General features: G+C 38.6%; 1 protein-coding gene across 1 annotated transcript in view; it reads right to left on the minus strand.

Moving 5' to 3' along the window:
• The window catches only part of LOC135466223 (transcription elongation factor SPT5-like), a 24102-nt gene continuing 3205 nt past the window's right edge, over positions 1-20897 (minus strand). Inside the window, exons 3-27 of the mRNA XM_064743625.1 lie at positions 20666-20741; positions 19176-19289; positions 17417-17510; positions 16611-16749; positions 16003-16134; positions 15513-15612; positions 14796-14930; positions 14471-14587; positions 14109-14210; positions 13759-13823; positions 13104-13209; positions 12435-12510; positions 11875-12029; positions 11476-11631; positions 10631-10728; positions 10253-10322; positions 9814-9939; positions 9009-9327; positions 8665-8770; positions 8044-8271; positions 7498-7691; positions 7047-7199; positions 2368-2480; positions 1696-1791; positions 1-1313 (exon numbers count right to left, since the gene is read on the minus strand). Coding sequence (XP_064599695.1) covers positions 1155-1313; positions 1696-1791; positions 2368-2480; positions 7047-7199; positions 7498-7691; positions 8044-8271; positions 8665-8770; positions 9009-9327; positions 9814-9939; positions 10253-10322; positions 10631-10728; positions 11476-11631; positions 11875-12029; positions 12435-12510; positions 13104-13209; positions 13759-13823; positions 14109-14210; positions 14471-14587; positions 14796-14930; positions 15513-15612; positions 16003-16134; positions 16611-16749; positions 17417-17510; positions 19176-19289; positions 20666-20734 — 3222 coding nt within the window. The 5' untranslated portion in view covers positions 20735-20741 and the 3' untranslated portion in view covers positions 1-1154. The remainder of the gene's footprint in view (positions 1314-1695; positions 1792-2367; positions 2481-7046; positions 7200-7497; positions 7692-8043; positions 8272-8664; positions 8771-9008; positions 9328-9813; positions 9940-10252; positions 10323-10630; positions 10729-11475; positions 11632-11874; positions 12030-12434; positions 12511-13103; positions 13210-13758; positions 13824-14108; positions 14211-14470; positions 14588-14795; positions 14931-15512; positions 15613-16002; positions 16135-16610; positions 16750-17416; positions 17511-19175; positions 19290-20665; positions 20742-20897) is intronic.

The raw sequence follows: 20897 nt of genomic DNA on the forward strand, positions 1-20897 counted from the left end.
TTGTGGCAAATACATATAATCTTCAACAAAACCAGTTTTGGTCTTCCAACTGGTCGATAGTTTAAATGGTCATTAGGCATATTATCACTATAAAATCAGGAACTAAATGTATGTTAATGCGCTATCTCTGACAAATTTAATGAGTCATCAAACAACAAGGCCTTCTTACATGGTGTCCACTTAACGTTACGAGCACGCAACTTTCATGCTAACAAGCCTTCAGTGCCGATTGCCCAGGTCTTTATGTGCACATCATGCTCTGAGGGCTTCGTGCAACCATACCCAGGTCAGTAACTTCAACAGACCAAAGAATGGAAACAGTTTTTAATGATTGTAAAGGTCACCTTTAATTACCATTGAAGCAATGTACAAATCACACTAGTCATCTCTCAAGAGAAACAAAGCACAATATTGACATAAAGTGATGAAGCCCAGCAGTGATGGTCTCCCTTACACATGATTCCTGTTATGATGTGCCTGCTCTATGGCATCTCCGTTAACTCTATCCCAAACTTATCTTCTAAAGTTGAGAAAAGACAAATGCAAATAGAAAATTTCATACCGTTTTTTACAAGCCAATCAAATGTACCATATTTAAAGCACTTAAACATATGTGACAGACAAACTTCAGGAGCCGATGGAAATGTATGCTCCAAAAAGTACACTGGCATTATGTTCAGGACAGCAAACCGGGAGCTAGCTAAACGTAGTGCAAAATGCTTGTGATCAGATTTTACCAGTCATCAGTAATGAGTAGCTATATGCAAAGTCTATCTTGATAAAATGAAGACGGTCTAAGGCAAATGACTAGTACTTCATATCTTAGGCATCCGAAGTAACAACATGGTCAACTGCCATGCTATTATCTATTTACTTTTCACAAAAGTAGCTTTAATACAGCTTTGCACAGGGTGGGAAGTTTTTTGTAGTTGTACGAATACTTGTCCTGAACAACAACAACTGTACTTAAACACCAAATGTTTGCCTCAATTTGAAGGGGGGAAAAAAAGGATATAAACAAAAATACAAACGTTATAATTTACACATGATCAGGTCTGTGTAGCCCCAAATTGTCTGTTCTTGTGCAGTAAGGAAATGCTCAGCGGTTCTTTTCGATGCAAATATATAAAGATGAGCCACTGGACAGGGCTGTGCTAATTGTTGGGCATCTTACAGAGGAAATGTATGGGTAACATCTTGATGTCGTCGTTGAGACCTGTGACACTGTCAAGCTTCACCACACCCTCTGCACCGTCAATACTTAACAAGGTGCCTGTTGATTCACGCTCTTCTTGACCCAGTATAACCTTAGCCTGAAAGAAAGACATAATGAAAGTTGGATGAATTCACTTGTATTCAATAGGTCCATCAAGATAGGGACGATTATCTCCCCTTAATTTAGAACCGCTCTGTACAACATGACTGTGTACATCCAATTCAGTACTGACTGTACACAATAAACAGTGCAAAAGTCTGACCAGGCTGTGTTGGAGTTGACTTCATCATATCTGAACAATTTTCAAAATGAAAATGCAACAACTCACAGATATTGATATTGTTGATGCAACTTATTTTTTTCACATTAAGATGCATTTTCAATGAAAGGCTTCTACACACGTAAATAAAGCACTTCACCTTGATACATAGGCAAACAAACTAAAATTGCTTGAACTCTTCTATCCTCTATGTACTTACTCTATCGCCCTTCTCTGGAGGGACTGGCTGTAGATGTACGGAGGCCACATTGACAACCTTTGCCAGATCCGGGATGAATACAGAACACATACCTCCCTGAGGGAGAGAAGTATAAACAATGTCACACAGCTAATCACAGTAAATGCTGGACAAACCAAAACAAAACAAGCCTAGTCTTATATTATCAAGACTCTCACTGACTGATTTAACACAGGAGTGTCAGAATGGTCAGGAGATCTTTATTTATTTATTTATTTGATAGGTGTTTTACGCCATACATAAGAATATTTTACTTTTATGATGACGGCCAGCATTATGGTGGGGGGAAACTGAGCAGAGCCTGAGGGAAATCCACGACCATCCACAGGTTGCTGGCAGACCTTCCCACGTACGGCCGAACACGAAGCCAGCATGACCTGAACTCACAGTGACCGCATTGATGAGAGGCTCCTGGGTCATTACGCTGCGCTAGCGCCCTAACCAACTGAGCCACAGAGGTGCCATCAAGTGATCTTGCTTATGCCTTGAACACCATGTAATCATAGTTAGACAGTCTTAATTATTAATCTAATACCTGATGATAAATCCTTTTGCTTCCACTGAACACCCAGGGACACCCTTTTGTTAAATGTTCCCAGAAAAGTCCATGAACCTATGAAGAGAAATACTCACTGATACACTGCGTATAACCCCAGTCTGTAGGATGAGGTTAGCATCTTCGTGAGTCTCTTTGATTTTCACCTCAATCTCGGTTGTGTGCCAGTCTGTTGTGTTGGATTCCATGGCTGAAAATATAGATAGTAAAGCATCATACAACACTGGGATTGGTAAAGCATCATACAACATAGGGATTGGTAAAGCATCATACAACACTGGGATTGGTAAAGCATCATGCAACACAGGGATTGGTAAAGCATCATATAACACTGGGATTGGTAAAGCATCATGCAACACAGGGATTGGTAAAGCATCATATAACACTGGGATTGGTAAGGCATCATACAACACTGCAATTGGTAAAGCATCATACAACACTGGGATTGGTAAGGCATCATACAACACAGGAATTGGTAAAGCATCATACAACACAGGGATTGGTAAAGCATCATACAATACAGGGATTGGTAAAGAATCATACAACACAGGGATTGGTAAAGCATCATACAACACTGGGATTGGTAAAGCATCATACAACACAGGGATTGGTAAAGCATCATACAACACTGGGATTGGTAAAGCATCATACAACACAGGGATTGGTAAAGCATCATACAACACTGGGATTGGTAAAGCATCATACAACATAGGGATTGGTAAAGCATCATACAACACTGGGATTGGTAAGGCATCATACAACATAGGGATTGGTAAAGCATCATACAACACTGGGATTGGTAAAGCATCATACAACACTGGGATTGGTAAAGCATCATACAACACTGGGATTGGTAAAGCATCATGCAACATAGGGATTGGTAAAGCATCATGCAACATAGGGATTGGTAAAGCATCATACAACATAGGGATTGGTAAAGCATCATACAACACAGGGATTGGTAAAGCATCATACAACACAGGGATTGGTAAAGCATCATACAACACTGGGATTGGTCAAGAATCATACAACATAGGGATTGGTAAAGCATCATACAACACTGGGATTGGTAAAGCATCATACAACACAGGGATTGGTAAAGAATCATACAACACATGGATTGGTAAAGCATCATACAACACTGGGATTGGTCAAGAATCATACAACAAAGGGATTGGTAAAGCATCATACAACACTGGGATTGGTAAAGCATCATACAACACTGGGATTGGTAAAGCATCATACAACACAGGGATTGGTAAAGCGTCATACAACACAGGGATTGGTAAAGCATCATACAACACAGGGATTGGTAAAGCATCATACAACACAGGAATTGGTAAAGCATCATATAACACTGCGATTGGTCAAGAATCATACAACATAGGGATTGGTAAAGCATCATACAACACTGGGATTGGTAAAGCATCATACAACACTGGGATTGGTAAAGCATCATACAACACAGGGATTGGTAAAGCATCATACAACACTGGGATTGATAAAGCATCATACAACACAGGTATTGGTTAAGCATCATACAACACTGGGATTGGTAAAGCATCATACAACACTGGGATTGGTAAAGCATCATACAACACAGGGATTGGTAAAGCATCATACAACATAGGGATTGGTAAAGCATCATACAACACAGGGATTGGTAAAGCATCATACAACATAGGGATTGGTAAAGCATCATACAACACAGAGATTGGTAAAGCATCATACAACACAGGGATTGGTAAAGAATCATACAACACATGGATTGGTAAAGCATCATACAACACTGGGATTGGTCAAGAATCATACAACAAAGGGATTGGTAAAGCATCATACAACACTGGGATTGGTAAAGCATCATACAACACAGGGATTGGTAAAGCATCATACAACACAGGGATTGGTAAAGCATCATACAACACAGGGATTGGTAAAGCATCATACAACACAGGAATTGGTAAAGCATCATATAACACTGCGATTGGTCAAGAATCATACAACATAGGGATTGGTAAAGCATCATACAACACTGGGATTGGTAAAGCATCATACAACATAGGGATTGGTAAAGCATCATACAACACAGGGATTGGTAAAGCATCATACAACACTGGGATTGATAAAGCATCATACAACACAGGTATTGGTTAAGCATCATACAACACTGGGATTGGTAAAGCATCATACAACACTGGGATTGGTAAAGCATCATACAACACTGGGATTGGTAAGGCATCATACAACATAGGGATTGGTAAAGCATCATACAACACTGGGATTGGTAAAGCATCATACAACACTGGGATTGGTAAAGCATCATACAACACTGGGATTGGTAAAGCATCATGCAACATAGGGATTGGTAAAGCATCATGCAACATAGGGATTGGTAAAGCATCATACAACATAGGGATTGGTAAAGCATCATACAACACAGGGATTGGTAAAGCATCATACAACACAGGGATTGGTAAAGCATCATACAACACTGGGATTGGTCAAGAATCATACAACATAGGGATTGGTAAAGCATCATACAACACTGGGATTGGTAAAGCATCATACAACACTGGGATTGGTAAAGCATCATACAACACAGGGATTGGTAAAGCATCATACAACACAGGGATTGGTAAAGCATCATACAACACTGGGATTGGTAAAGCATCATACAACACAGGGATTGGTAAAGCATCATACAACATAGGGATTGGTAAAGCATCATACAACACAGGGATTGGTAAGGCATCATACAACATAGGGATTGGTAAAGCATCATACAACACAGAGATTGGTAAAGCATCATACAACACAGGGATTGGTAAAGAATCATACAACACATGGATTGGTAAAGCATCATACAACACTGGGATTGGTCAAGAATCATACAACAAAGGGATTGGTAAAGCATCATACAACATAGGGATTGGTAAAGCATCATACAACACTGGGATTGGTAAAGCATCATACAACACAGGGATTGGTAAAGCATCATACAACACAGGGATTGGTAAAGCATCATACAACACAGGGATTGGTAAAGCATCATACAACACAGGAATTGGTAAAGCATCATATAACACTGCGATTGGTCAAGAATCATACAACATAGGGATTGGTAAAGCATCATACAACACTGGGATTGGTCAAGCATCATACAACACTGGGATTGGTAAAGCATCATACAACACAGGGATTGGTAAAGCATCATACAACACTGGGATTGATAAAGCATCATACAACAAAGGTATTGGTTAAGCATCATACAACACTGGGATTGGTAAAGCATCATACAACACAGGGATTGGTAAAGCATCATACAACACAGGGATTGGTAAAGCATCATACAACATAGGGATTGGTAAAGCATCATACAACACAGGGATTGGTAAGGCATCATACAACATAGGGATTGGTAAAGCATCATACAACACAGAGATTGGTAAAGCATCATACAACACAGGGATTGGTAAAGAATCATACAACACATGGATTGGTAAAGCATCATACAACACTGGGATTGGTCAAGAATCATACAACAAAGGGATTGGTAAAGCATCATACAACACTGGGATTGGTAAAGCATCATACAACACTGGGATTGGTAAAGCATCATACAACACAGGGATTGGTAAAGCATCATACAACACTGGGATTGGTAAAGCATCATACAACACTGGGATTGGTAAAGCATCATACAACACAGGGATTGGTAAAGCATCATACAACACAGGGATTGGTAAAGCATCATACAACACAGGGATTGGTAAAGCATCATACAACACAGGAATTGGTAAAGCATCATATAACACTGCCATTGGTCAAGAATCATACAACATAGGGATTGGTAAAGCATCATACAACACTGGGATTGGTAAAGCATCATACAACACTGGGATTGGTAAAGCATCATACAACACAGGGATTGGTAAAGCATCATACAACACTGGGATTGATAAAGCATCATACAACACAGGTATTGGTTAAGCATCATACAACACTGGGATTGGTAAAGCATCATACAACACTGGGATTGGTAAAGCATCATACAACACTGGGATTGGTAAAGCATCATAACACACTGGGATTGGTAACAGCCGAAAAATGCTTACGACTTTCGGCTTGGTTAACTTACCATATGCCAAAACTGCCTCTTGGGAAACGTTTTGGCATTTATCAAAGCTTTGCAGGGCACAAGTTACACAAGTCTTCATCTTTTTGTGTTTATTTATTTCATTGGTGTTTTACACAATATTCAAGAATATTTCACTTATACGACGGCGGCCAGCATTATGGTGGGAGGAAACCGGGCACAGCCCGGGGGAAACCCACAACCATCCACAGGTTGGTGGCAGACCTTCCCACTTAAGACTGGACATCTTTTTGGGAATCGTTTCACCTGTCACTAAGCCGATACTACTTTCACAATTTCCCTTTATAACTGAAGGCTCTGCCATTGTTCCACTTGTTATAAAAAGATTTTGTCATCGTAACAAGTAGACCTTCACTTAAAAGCACAAGGCTGCAGACAACTTCAAATTTCTTAAGTACAGCATAAAAAGTTAATAAGATCAACCACAGGTACACACTACTGTATAATGGCATAAAGATGCTCATTAAACAAACATGCAAATTATATAATCAAACATTGACCTTGAAAGACAAGATTCACAGTAATGCATGTTGTAGCAGAACCAGAACAATGGCATGGAGTCAAGAAAGTTTTTGTATTGCAAATTCACAGGTAACTTACCTGAACCAGGTGTCTGTGGAGTGAAGGGGTTACCAGGGGTCTGGGGGCTGTACCCTGATGGGGAGGGGGTACCTGCATACCCACCAGGGGATGGGGTTGGCTGGTATCCTGCTGGACTAGGGGTGCCAGCAAATCCAGACGGACTTGGGGAGGCTGGAACACAAGAATTAAATTTAAACAATATAAGATGTATGGCTGTTTGGATTTCTATTGGCCCTTCCAAATGGAGATCATCTAAACTACACATTTTAACACTTTGTTTATGCAAGGCTGAAGCATATGCTTTAACATGAAATTTGTGACAGAAAACAAGCAATATTCAGGAACATCACAATACCACATTATCCAAAGATGCCGATAATGCTTTCAGACCATCTACAGATGCATCATTATACACACATGTATTCCTTCCTTGAAGACCACAGGGTTTAGTTATGACATAAACTCTTACCTTGATAGCCAGCAGGTGAGGGTGAGGCCTGATAGGGGGAGTAGGCACTGCCCGGGGTCTGAGGGGTGTAAGGCCCCATGGGGCTGGGGGTGTCTGCCTGGTATCCCGGGGTGGCCGGGTTAGGTGTCATAGCTCCATAGTCAGCAGGAGACGGGCTAGGTGAATCCTGATACTGGTAGTCAAACTCATTTGTTCTGATCAAGAAGGAAGAGAAATTAGCTAAATATTGATACATCTCCTACAAATATATCACCATTCATACTTATATTATACTACTCATAGTAACAGTAATAAAATTTTATTGACTTTATATCATGATATAGAACAGTTTATTTATTCAAAGGTGGTCCGTTTCACTGATGAAGGAATCTAGAGAGATTGGAAAAAAACAGTGTTCTTTGGTACAGCTATGTAACCAAGGCCCAAAGAACAATAAGGCAAGGGAATCACAAAAATTCCTCGTACTTAATGAATAATTTACTTTCCCACAACTGGCGATCAATACTCGCCATACACCTGTGGAACTGTTCAGTACAGGTGTTTTACCTTGAGGGTGTGTTGGCATTTGCTGGGTCCCAGGCCCCACTGCTGCTGGGTGTCCTACTGCCCTCATGCAGCGGTGTCTGGCTGCCATAATGAGGTGTGCGACTGCCGTCATACAATGGTGTCTGTGAGCCATACATGGGGGTCCTTGATCCAGAGTGCATTGGGGTCTGATTTCCATACATTGGGGTCCTGTTGCGAACAGATGTCGCACCACCAGGCCTCTGGCCTCTGTAATATACAGAACATGTGTCTTAGTCAAGAAAAAGGCCATGTCATATATAACAACACTCAGTTCAATACTATTCACATGTTTTTATAAACTGTCAGACATGAGACAAAATCTGTTCATGGGAGAGCATCTTCCATGGAATGCAAATCCAGATACAAACTAACTGAGGTATCATTTTTTACAACACATCTAAAGTAAAGCTACCTGGATGTCTTAATCTACAAGTCACAAAACCTCAACAGTCATAGATAAGATTCTGCAAGTAACAGCTAGTAATCTGGGAATTAAGTTACCATGGTGCAAAAAGTTTTGTGAATCTAATACAATGTGGACTACACAGCTTGGACCAAAGTAAGGTTTTCTAATGAGCTATTTGTCACAGTTGTACTTACGTGAGAGAGCTAAGACGAGATCTATCCACAGATATTGTTTTACAGCTGGAATGGAGTTCAACTCTAGCAGTGGATTCTGTAGCATCTTTCACAATACCAATATAACCTGCAACACAATCAAATTACACACAGTTGAGTAAAATCTTAACAATCACAGATCTAAAACATCAAATAAATTTGCCTTATCATCCATGGCACTGTCGCATGACCATTTGTTCATAACTGACAAAACAAGTATACATGTAAAGTTCCGTGTAATAAGCCTACATACCTTTAATAGGTATGTATAAAATCTGACAAAAGAAATTATGAAGGTTCGTCAAGTAATGCTGGTAAACTCCTACCTTTAAATGGTCCTTGTACGATTCGTACAGTCTGACCAATCAGCTCCTTATCCCTCCTGCTTAATGCTCCACGTCCCCTTCCTGGAGTCCCGCCTCCAGCACCACCTCCTCCTACTCCACTGCTGGGGTGGGACGGGCTCGATAACCTTGGGGACATGGGAGCAAATCCTCCAATGCTCAAACTAGATGTCTGCTTAGAGCCACCTGCAAGAGCCAGGTGCCGGGCACGACAGACAAAGTATCCTCCATTCTCCGTCATCATACGAGAAAGAAGGAAAGCAAAACTCCTGAACAAGTGTTTGATCTCTCCCTGTCTTCCCTTAAATGACAGAAACATACTATTATGACATGCCTGTGTACGGGACATTAATGTTTCAAATAATTTTGCAACAACAGCAAATTTAATCAACATGTCGATTAACTTACTAATGTGAGAGGAGAATAACACAATAAATTTGTTTCAAAATGCAACTTCACTTTTCGAGGAAGTATAAATTCTTATGGCGATGACCTCTTAAGTCAAAAAATTACAAAAGACAATGACAACATTAAATGATTTATTTATTTATTTGATTGGTGTTTTGTTTAGAAATATTTCACTTATACGACAACTGCCAGCCATAAGGTGAGAGGAAATAGGCTAGAGCATGTTAGAACCCCTAGACCATCTGCCGGTTTCTGCTAAACCTTCCCACTCATGGCTCAACATTAAATGTGCACAAAATATAAATGCATTTCTGATCTTGATGAAAGTCATACATGCTAAAGTCAAAATGACTTGTCCGATCAAAAAGTCAAAACATACCGAATGCGGACCATCTATCACTTTCACTATGTCTTTGACTTGTATATTGTTGTTCTCTGAATCCAATGCCACAGCATTTCTTGTATCTTTCTTTCTGCTGACTGCTTGTGGTTTTACACTCAAAACCTGTCAACCAAACCATACACACGTACATATAAAAACGGCATAGCAGTGGTAAATGTGCCCTATACTAGATAACTGTGTTGCCCATTGTTGAAGTTAAATGCTTCAGGTAACCACAGAATGAAGATTCGTTACTAATTTTAGTACTCTCTAACCATCAATAGAGACAAGGGTTTTATGAAACCTTTATATGTGCCAGTAATGTGTATCACCCTAGAAAGAGAACAAAACCTACACTTGATAACAGTACATGTGATATACACTACCACAGGTACTACTAGCTACCTGGTTCCAAAAGGTACAATCAAATACTTACCTTATTAAACATGTTTAACACTTGAAAATTTTCTTTCTCTAGGCGCACAATGACCCCTACAGTCTGTGGGCTGAAAGAGAAATAATGTCCTCATGCAGGGATAAATAAAATTAAATAATCGTAGTGATTCACAAAAAAATGAAAAGATGGAAAACTCTACACTAATAGGGGGAAAGAGGATGTAGATTACATGTAGGTTCTACCTAGTCTGGAATGGATATACAAATAAACAAAAAAAAAAAAAATGAAAGCGAAACAAATTTGTTACATTTACTTACAGTAACTTTTAATGACACAGAAATAATAATAAGAGGAATAATTTTAGATATGTTCAGTACAATAGAATGGGCATATACACAACAAAGTTATCCAACTCACTCTAGCTGTACAAGATCTCCAAACTGAAACTGTCCCAGTGAATCTACACCAGTAGCCACATCAGTACATAGCTGAACGTCTTTGGGTAGCACTTTTAACTGGAACACATAAACAAAATGTGCATGAGACTCTCATGATTTATAAAATAACCAGGCCCTGGGATCATGAAGCAATCTTAGACTTAAGTCAAAATTTCAAATCACCTTAATTTTGTTATTTCTTACGTAAGAAGGCCAAAATATTGCTTGACAGTATAAATTCTGGGTAGTTATTGTACAACAAATTTCAGCTAAAATAAGGGAAAAGAAAATACCAATTTAATGAATAAAACTATGACTTCAGTCTAAGTTCACTCTGTGATCCCAGGAAACCATCTCTGGGTTATCGCTATGTTCCAATCCAGTGAAATATAACAATTTAAAGAAAAGAAAGTTCAATAATATGCCACATCTTGATCAATGATCATATAGCTTAAACTGTCTTCAACTCAATACTTATATCTGGGTTTATAAATAAATGATTGACACTGCAGATCAAGTGGCTCCATTTGGTTCCTCCCGTTATCAACATAACATTGAAATACATGTCCATGATCTAATACATTCTGAAGGAAACAGAATTATGCAAATTCGTCTTCTTCACATACACACATGTACATTTCCTCTTTAAACTTGCCTCAATATGGATGCAATAATGTCACAATGATGTTTAGCTGTAATCATTCATTTCTTCTTCATAGAAAAGTTTTTAGCTAAGTTATGAACACTAAGACTTACACATAATACTACATTTCTTTACTTCAAAAGGCAGAGTGTAAGCATTAACTTCGGCACTACTGGACTGACCTCATGCATGGTAAGGTCAGAGAAGAGGACGACCATATTCTCCTCCACACGGACGATTAGCCCTGTGTCACCCTCGTAACGCCCACCTATCACCTTCACGTGGTCACCCATCTTAAAGTGCTTCTTCAGCTCATGGGCAGGAAACTCCAGTAAGTCCTGCAAAGAGAGCATAGCTGGAAATTACTAAAGATACAATCCAAGCTTCACAAAAACCTACATGTACATCACCATGAATTATACTTAAGAATTTTAAAATCACATTTTAGATTTTGTTTCAAGAAAATTCATAGAATTAATAGCTCTCCTATTTTAGTAAATATAGCATGATAAAACTTCCCACTGAGTTCAACTTGAACACAATGTGAACTTATAGTGCAAAAGACAGACATATCCTCTCACCTTCAGATCCTCGTGTTTGGGCATCATGATGACTTTATTGCCATCCACCTTCACAATCTTTCCCTGGAGATGAATCAACTCTCCCTCACACACTTCCACAAAATCCCCAGGAGCAAAATTATGATTGATTTCTGTTGTGCTTTTACCTGGGATTACTGCAGTTGGGTTAAGGACAATAATACAGAGGAAATGTGCCAGTATCTAAATACCCTAACTCTTCTAATTTTTGGGACACCTGGTCTGCTCCCTTTGGCCCATATACTTTTTGGCAGGAATATTTAGTTTCTTTTATTTCACATGGTTAGTCCATCTAATGAACAACATATTCATGTTTTTACTTTTCAAAAAAAAAAATGGGAAAGAAATATAATTCTTTGCTTTCAGCAATACTCAAAATTAAAAGAACTGGGGTCCAAGTATTTGGACAAACTTGGGATATGGACACAATGTCTTCCATGCAGAGCAAGACTTTACTTTAAAAATTATTGAAAGTTTGACTTCTATTAATAGATGTCATTCAGAGTTGTGAGCTGTCCACAAAAACCTCAGTGTAAAGATACATTCCATATCCATTGCCTCTGGCTGCTCCTCAAAGCGCTCCAATTCAGCCAGTGTTGGCTTAATACCTTCAGCCACCTGAAGGAAAACCATTAAAACTACCAAATCACTACATAGCTCAAATCACACACTGATGCACTGACAGCTACAAATGTATCAGGAGCTTCACCGTACACAGAATAAAATCAATCATATCAAAATGAGACAGCTGTACAGGAGATATCAGAATAAAAACAAATGTTAAAAGACACTTCAACAGCTCGCATTAAGGGGCGTACCTTTACTTAAACACTATATACTTAAATGTTAAGCTTGAGCTGTGGCTCATTTATGTACATGTGGAAAAGTTTATGACAGAATTGCAATCAAAGTGTTGCCATATTATAGGGATCACTTCACATCAAAAGATACTACTTTGCAAGCATTAAGTCAAACTTAAGGCATTGGTCACATAAGGAGTACTTCAATGTGACATTGGTCACATAAGGAGTACTTCAATGTGACATTGGTCACATAAGGAGTACTTCAATATGACACTGGTCACACAAGGGGTACTTCAATGTGACATTGGTCACATACGGAGTACTTCAATGTGACATTAGTCACACAAGGAGTACTTCAATGTGACATTGGTCACATAAGGAGTACTTCAATGTGATAATACAACTTACAATGGCATTGGTCACAAAGTTTTTGAAGAGAAAACCCTTCCTGCTGTATCGGTTAGATTCAAAAATAAGGTAGTCTCCATCCATGGTAACTTCACCTCCAATATTCCTGTCATCAAAATATATTTATTTCATTTAACTGTGTTGCAACAAATATTTCAAATGAGCAGAGGTTTGAAAATAATACAACTGTCCCAAAGAATAAGGTTGCATCTATGGTATCTGGGGCTCATTCAAACATGTCCTATCAGCTGCTGTAATTCTTCAACCTTTTGCAATGGTCTAAACTGTTGGGCCACAAAGTGTGTGAAAAAAAATCTGTCTGATGCATGTTTAAAAGTTATATGCTTCAAAAATACTCACTGATCAGAAAAATAATGATACAGGTATCATTAACTGCTTTCCTTAAATGTTGATAAAAATGTCTGAAGGTGGTTCTGCCACCATAGAAACTGCAATTATTTTGACAAATTTCATTCAATCTAAAAAGCTGAGATAAAGCATTTACTTAATTGAATAAAAAAACTAATATCAAGCATTACTTTACTCAATGAAAAAAACTGAGATTAAACATCTACTTGATTGAATCATACAACTAATACTAAGCATTACTTCTCATTGATTCAGAGGACTGAGATTAAGTGCACAGTTATCTGACCTGATGGCATCAACATCAAACAGTTTGGGTGGTGGTTTGCCACGGCGTTTTCGCTTCTCTGCATCCTGCAGACAAAGTAAGTATTTATAGTGGTAAATTCTTCCACTTAGATGAGCAGATATGGTACTCTTATTATTATTTGCATATGTTAAGCTATTTTATACACCCATGAGATCCTTATTTCTGGTATGAAAATGTACTTACAGACATCCAAATTTAATAAAATATATAAAGTTTTGATTTCATAGCTCCCTGCAAAATACACCTAGCAATACGAGATACGAGAATAACAGTAGGTTTATATCATCAACTACCACACCTTGTTCATGGACAAGTAGGCTAAAACTTACCGCAACATTAGAATTCCTCAGCAGTCCTCTGGGGCGAGAGTAATCAATTCTGGGAATGAGTTTGAGGTTAACGATGTTCTGTGACGGCTCAACATAATACACCTGGGTCACATTAAAAATACCCTGATTAGTAAAGTTACCTGGTAGTAATCATATGATCACAGATGATGTGAGCGGTTATCAGACATAGTTTTTAAGTTGTAAATATGACAACTGAATAGTTCATGAACATGATAAAATATATAAAAACTACATCAAAAATGGGCAAAGTGATTATATTTTACACAATTTCAATTGCAGAATCTATGAAGTGAAGTATTTTAGGTAACGACAGAAAATTTAACAACTGAAATCTCACCCACCTGAGCCAAGTCATCCTTATACAGGCCTCTTTTTAAACGAACCCAGGCCTTAGGTTTAAGGTCAGATGTCTCCTTCACAATTCTCAACACATCTGTCATCTCTTTGATTGGAACCATCTAGGCAAATAATAATCACATATTAGAAACCAGGTGATACAGCAGGTGAATGTCTCAGAAATTTTTCAACGATAAAATAATAAGGGTAAAACAATACAGAAGCATATCACGATAGATCCAGACATTCATAGGTCATTTCTTTTTCCGATGAATTTTAATACACATCACTTTTTTTCTTCTTCTGCTTGCTAATGTGTGCAGGACTTACCTGTTGTTGCCACATGCCCATTCGCAGATTGCCCACACCCTCTATAGCCTGCTTGATGTGAGTCTGTTTGTAGGACTCCACATAGATATAGCCCTTCAGGCTCTCTTTGGCTATCACTGACTTTATTTGCAACGGCTGAAAAAAGTAAGGTGAAACTTTCAGAATTAGCTTAACCTGGAGCAGTTTAGTGTTGGTAAAATGCAATAATGACAAAGACCTTATATATGCATAGTGACATTCTCTCTTGGTAACATTCTGATTATTTTGCCATATATCCATGCACATGGGCCTTATCTCCAGACAAAGGGCTGATAAAATATCATATACGTAAATATTATGTACTACTAAGGCCAGTCACGGTACAAAGTTGTTGCATGAAGTGTATTTTTGACGATATTTCTCAGGTGGTAATGTGTAGTCGTATACAATCTAAGCTCAGGCTGATTCTGTAATCTTTCAATCAGTCAGCCCACAGTATGTGTGCCAAGCTGTTTCTCAATGACCAGGCTTTTCAAGGCTAAGCAACTAAATGACCACTGATTATCCAGGCTTTTCAAGGCTGCTTATCAACTTCCAGTACCCCTGCATATTACATATTACTTGTAATCATTCAAACAACATTGTGGTAAGACCTAAAAATCCAAAGTGCATTCAGGATATTGATGTAAAAATTATGTCCTCTAAAATACTCAGGTATCAGAAACAAATTATACACACCTCATCTGTAAACTGATATGCTATAAACTTCCTCATGAGTGCAATAGCAGTGGCTCGTTCCTCTCCCATCCTACACTTAACAACCCACAGATTAGGGTCCCTGTAAAGGACCAAAACATAATTCATTTATTCCTGATTGTTGGTCTTCCAGCAAACGACAAGATGCCATTTCTAACAACTGGTAAAACTAGAATCATAATCGTCATTCTCATATTAATAAAATCTTGCCCGAAACACTTTAACGTCAATGAATTCCATATTGTGTAGTGAAGGGTATGTTAACAAACATTGAAGCCACAAAATGGCTAAATGTGTTCTGTAAATATTTCAATGTGGTAATGACAGTCAACAAGCTATATTGACACAATAAATACATCTACATATATTGTCTCAGGCACAGACAGACACTAGTTTGCCAGTTCATTTGCAATGCTGGTCCCTCAATTTGACTGACAATTCTGCCTAAAACCCCACAGGGGATGCTACGTACTTGACTCCTGGAAGCAGGCCCTGTTGTGTGATCTCCTCAGACATGCCAATGCCTTCCCCATATCTCTCAGCAGCAGATACGTCGGCATACTTCCTCCTGTAGTAATCTTCTATCTCTTCTTCTCTCTCACTGCTATGGAGCAAAGTAAAGGTAACCCATTAAAGTAGAAGATACAATGTTAATTTTTAAAAACACATATTCTCAAATAGCTTTAAAACTGATGAAAATTTAATTCACTAGTAATGCTAACTTAAAGCAAACTTCAGTCTTCAAAACATAACATATCATACAAGTAATAGAAATGACACTTGGTGTCACTTTGCCAAACCAGTAAAACTTCATTATATTTATTTATCCATTGTTTTTTAATGTCACAGATGGTACTGAAGAATTATTCACTTATATCAGGGCTATTAATTTTATGGGTGCAGGCAATCATAGTGCCCAGAGGAAACTATTTATTCTGTTATCAGTATATGACAAACAAACAAAACAAATTATCTCTAAAGATTTTTATGTAACACTCTCTATCAGCCAAACCAGTGCTGTCAATAGCTTCATGTCACCTAGGCACCAATTAACAGCTTTCCCTGCTATAATATACTTACTTCCAGATTTGTTCCAAACGCCTTTTGCCCTCAATATCTTTAGCATCTGGTCCCCGGAAGGAAGCCTTGTTATCTATTATATCTTCTGCTCCCTCCTCCCATGCTTCCTCATCTTCATCCTCAGCTTCATCATCCACATCTACAGATCGGAAAAAAACAGTGTTGGCATGAAAAAGAGCATCAAAAGACCTTTATGTGCTTCTAAAAGTGCCTTTTTACATATAAAAAGGTAAAAACATATATGTATGTATGCTGTCATAATGTGGTAGTAAGTTATTGTTTTATTTCCATTCATATGGGTTTTTAATCGGATAAACATCCTGTACTGTTGGATGTTTACATTTGACAGACATATTCCAACATACACACTTGTGCTTTGTCAACTTGATTACGTTACAACATTGCCAGACCAGTGTTTCCACTTCCATATTCTTATCAGCATAGAGAACAACTGCCAAGAGTATCAGGCCGAATAGGGATGTCGATCTCTAGTCTTCAAAAACTAAAACTGGCCAATTCCACTGGACTGTCAAAGCTTGTTTGCCAAAAATTTCACTTCCTGGCAATCAATTTCTAAAGAATCTGCCTTGATGTGTCAAGGGAAGTTACAACTTCAACGCAGGCAAGAAATTATCAATAGCTTTTTATTTTTCATCTAAATTATGGACATATTTAAAAGGTGTGATGTCCTTTTTCTGCACAGTTCATGTGAGTCACCATGTGTTGTAAACAAACAAACCTGTTGTGCACACCTTGTGCATTTTCCCTACAACAAAGAAACATGATGATAGATAGTTAAAACTAACCAGCTTCATCCAGAATAAATCCTCCATGACGAGGTTTCTTTTTCTTTCTGTGCTTGCCTTCCAACTCATCTTCATCCTCTTCTTCGTCATAGTCCTGACAAAATGAATAATGATTGACTGATTGATTGGTGCTTTAAACTATGCTCAAAAATATTTCACTTATATGACGGTGGTGAAGTTTATACATGGAGAACACAGGAGTGCCAGAAGCAAAGCACCGACATTCACCAGCCAGCCGACAAAGCACCGACATTCACCAGCCAGCCGACAAAGCACCGACATTCATCAGCCAGCCGACAAAGCACCGACATTCACCAGCCAGCCGACAAAGCACCGACATTCATCAGCCAGCCGACAAAGCACCGACATTCACTAGCCACCAGACACCGCACCGACATTCACCAGCCAGCCGACAAAGCACCGACATTCACCAGCCAGCCGACAAAGCACTGACATTCACCGGCCAGCCAGGACCACCGACATTCACCAGCTAACCGACAAAGCCCCACATTCACCAGCCACCTGACAAAACACCAACATGCACCAACCACCTGACAAATATCTTGAAACAGCAAGGGCTGGATCTGAACTGGATAATGCAGTTTGTAGCCGGTTTCATTCGGAAATGTCACATAGTGAAGTTTATCAATGTGGCAGTGTTACATTGTGTTATATTAATCGAGACTGCCTAGATCAGAAGACCTTCAAATGGGAGCCTCTTTTCATAGCCTCCAGCCCTGGCCAGTCAAGGACAGGCAAACTCAATAAGAACACGCTCTTAGTTAGTGAGGGCAGATCTGAAATCCTGAAAGCTAAGCTGGGAACAATGAACAATCTCAGATCTAAATGAAATGCTGCACCTTCACGGCTCCTTTTGTAATATGACTGGTATTTTAACTCAACCCAAAATATTTTACTTCCATGATGGACATCATATTTGGAACTGGTAACCACTACATCTGGACAGGTACATGACAAACCACATGCATCAAGCTATGACTGAAACAACCACAGCTTGTTTTGATCACCTTTGAAAATGTGGTCTTCAATATGTTTTTTTTTCTTTTATTTTTCACTGAACAGAAAAAGACGCTTGAAAATGATTTTATATGGTGGGTATTTGGAACGACGTCTTGGTATATACTGTCTTTTGCATAATAATGCTATAATAATGTTAAAAAAGTAAACAAGAATGTAACACTTGATTAATAAATAGATTTGCACTAGAATTTTTAACTTTTCAGCTAACAAATGTGTTCAACCTGGATTTTGATCATATAAATATTTTTAATATATTCATAAATATCATAATTCAGATTAAATGCATATGTCTGGATATACACTGTCAGACATTATCACATCCTTCTTTAGAATATGATTGTGCAAATGATGATATGTACCACAGGTGGTCCCAAATACCCACCATACAAAATATTTTAAAATACACTTTTCTTCTGAAAGAAAATTATCCCCCAAAAATATCAATGATCATATTTGCAAACCCTCTTTCATCTAATTTTCGCATTTCTTTTTTATATTTTCTTCTCCTTTAAATATCCTAGTACATATACCGATATGTAATGATCAAGTAAAATTTTATCAATCTTCTCCTCTTTGCTTTAGATACCAGCATTATCGTCTACGTAATAGTTACTCTATAAAGGAAAGGAATAAACATAGCACTGTGAAATAGTATGTGTAACATTCTCATTCCTACATTCCTGGAGTCCACAAACTGTGTCTGCAATTTTATACCTACGTCATCATCTTCATCGTCGTCGTCATCATCATCATCTAAAATATGCTTCCTCTTTCCACCACTAGAGGGCTCTCCTGTGTCACTACTCTTATCTGCGGCATCTCCATCCTCCCCCTACAAAGTCAAACCAAAACCATGACCATGAACATTACATAGATTATATTTATTGGTGTTTTACGCCGCACTCAAGAATACTTCACTTATACGACGGCGGACAGCATTATGGTGAGAGGAAACCTGGCAGAGCCCGAGGGAAACACACAACCATCCACAGGCTGCTGGCAGACCTTCCCACATACTGCTGGAGAGTAAGCCAGCATGAGCTGAACTTGAACTCACAGCGACCGCATTGGTGAGAGGCACCTGGGTCATAGCGCCGTGCTGGTGTGCTAACCCCATCGGCCACCTACACAGATAATAAAGTCACTGACCCTAGGGCTGTTAGCCAGATGCCCGTCTGCCTGTCTACAGGATCAGAAGAGAGTGTGTAAGAACAACAAAACGGGATAATTAAAATGCAGACAGGAACACCTGATCCTGACATGTTATATCATATATAAAAGACAGGAAACCATCAAAAGTTTGATTTCAGAAAATTAAAATGTTCACAGAAATATTTTGGTAACAAATAACTTCAGCCATCACCTTAATGTCCTTGGTGGTAAACTAAAGGCAGCTATCGGTGTGATTTCCCTGACTGGTCCTTGTCACCGGACCTTGTCAATGGACCCTATGCCCATCCCTGTAATGAATATTGTCCTTGGACAAAACAAAGTATTTCAACCTGACACCTGATAGAGCTTGTACCTTGTGTTTATTCATAAGTATTCCCAGTGACAATATTCACAAGCCATACGAGACGAGAACCATCTGGTGCACAGTTGAGTTTTGAAACCTGGTGCATGGTCAGGCATAACTACTGCTACAATATTCATTGAATCTGCATGGTTTATGTGGCATATGTTTGTTGCTCACATTAGTGATTGCGTGTGTTCCATTATTTTGGGAGAAACTGATGTTCTTCAAGGAATATATTGCCCCACTAGGCTTCAGGCCATTTGTTAACTATCACCCATTTTCCAAAGCACCCTGCAAGCGGATAATACAAGTGCTCACTGCAAGTAATTTTTTTTCTCTTACAAAATGGTTCATAATTAATAATGAATTTTCCAGCACTGATTGTAACTAGGGGTTACTGACCTTCTTCTTAAAGGCATAATCATGTGAAATCATTTGATCAACATTGTAAAGTAGGTGATTACTTGTAATGTGGAATAAAAATACCTACACTCGCACACTCTTGTCTTTGCAACATTCTATCTTTTAGATGTCATGAGCAGCCATCATATATGCGGTGTACTTAGGACAGGAGATTTAGGGGGTCCACTACCATTACCCATTTACGGCTAAAAGGCTATTGACCCATGCATTCTAAAGTGGCATAATAATACAAGCACACGAAAACAACAACAAAAAAAACAAAACCTTACCTCACTGTCTTGAGGTAGACTATGCTCAGATTCGGCATCAGAAAAAGCACTTCCTTCACTGTCTGACATTATTAGCCTGTTTTGTGAAAAAATGAAAACGAAATTAAATAAAATTAACTGTTTCATTTTACAGAACTGTAAATTTAGGTCAGACATCAGTTGTTTGAACAGTGTCGTATGTCTTATTGTGTGTTCCTGAAACAAAAACAACAAAATGACAGACTGATTGATT

Source organism: Liolophura sinensis, chromosome 6, assembly GCF_032854445.1.
Source record: "Liolophura sinensis isolate JHLJ2023 chromosome 6, CUHK_Ljap_v2, whole genome shotgun sequence".
In the NCBI taxonomy this organism is placed as follows: Eukaryota; Metazoa; Mollusca; class Polyplacophora; order Chitonida; family Chitonidae; genus Liolophura; species Liolophura sinensis.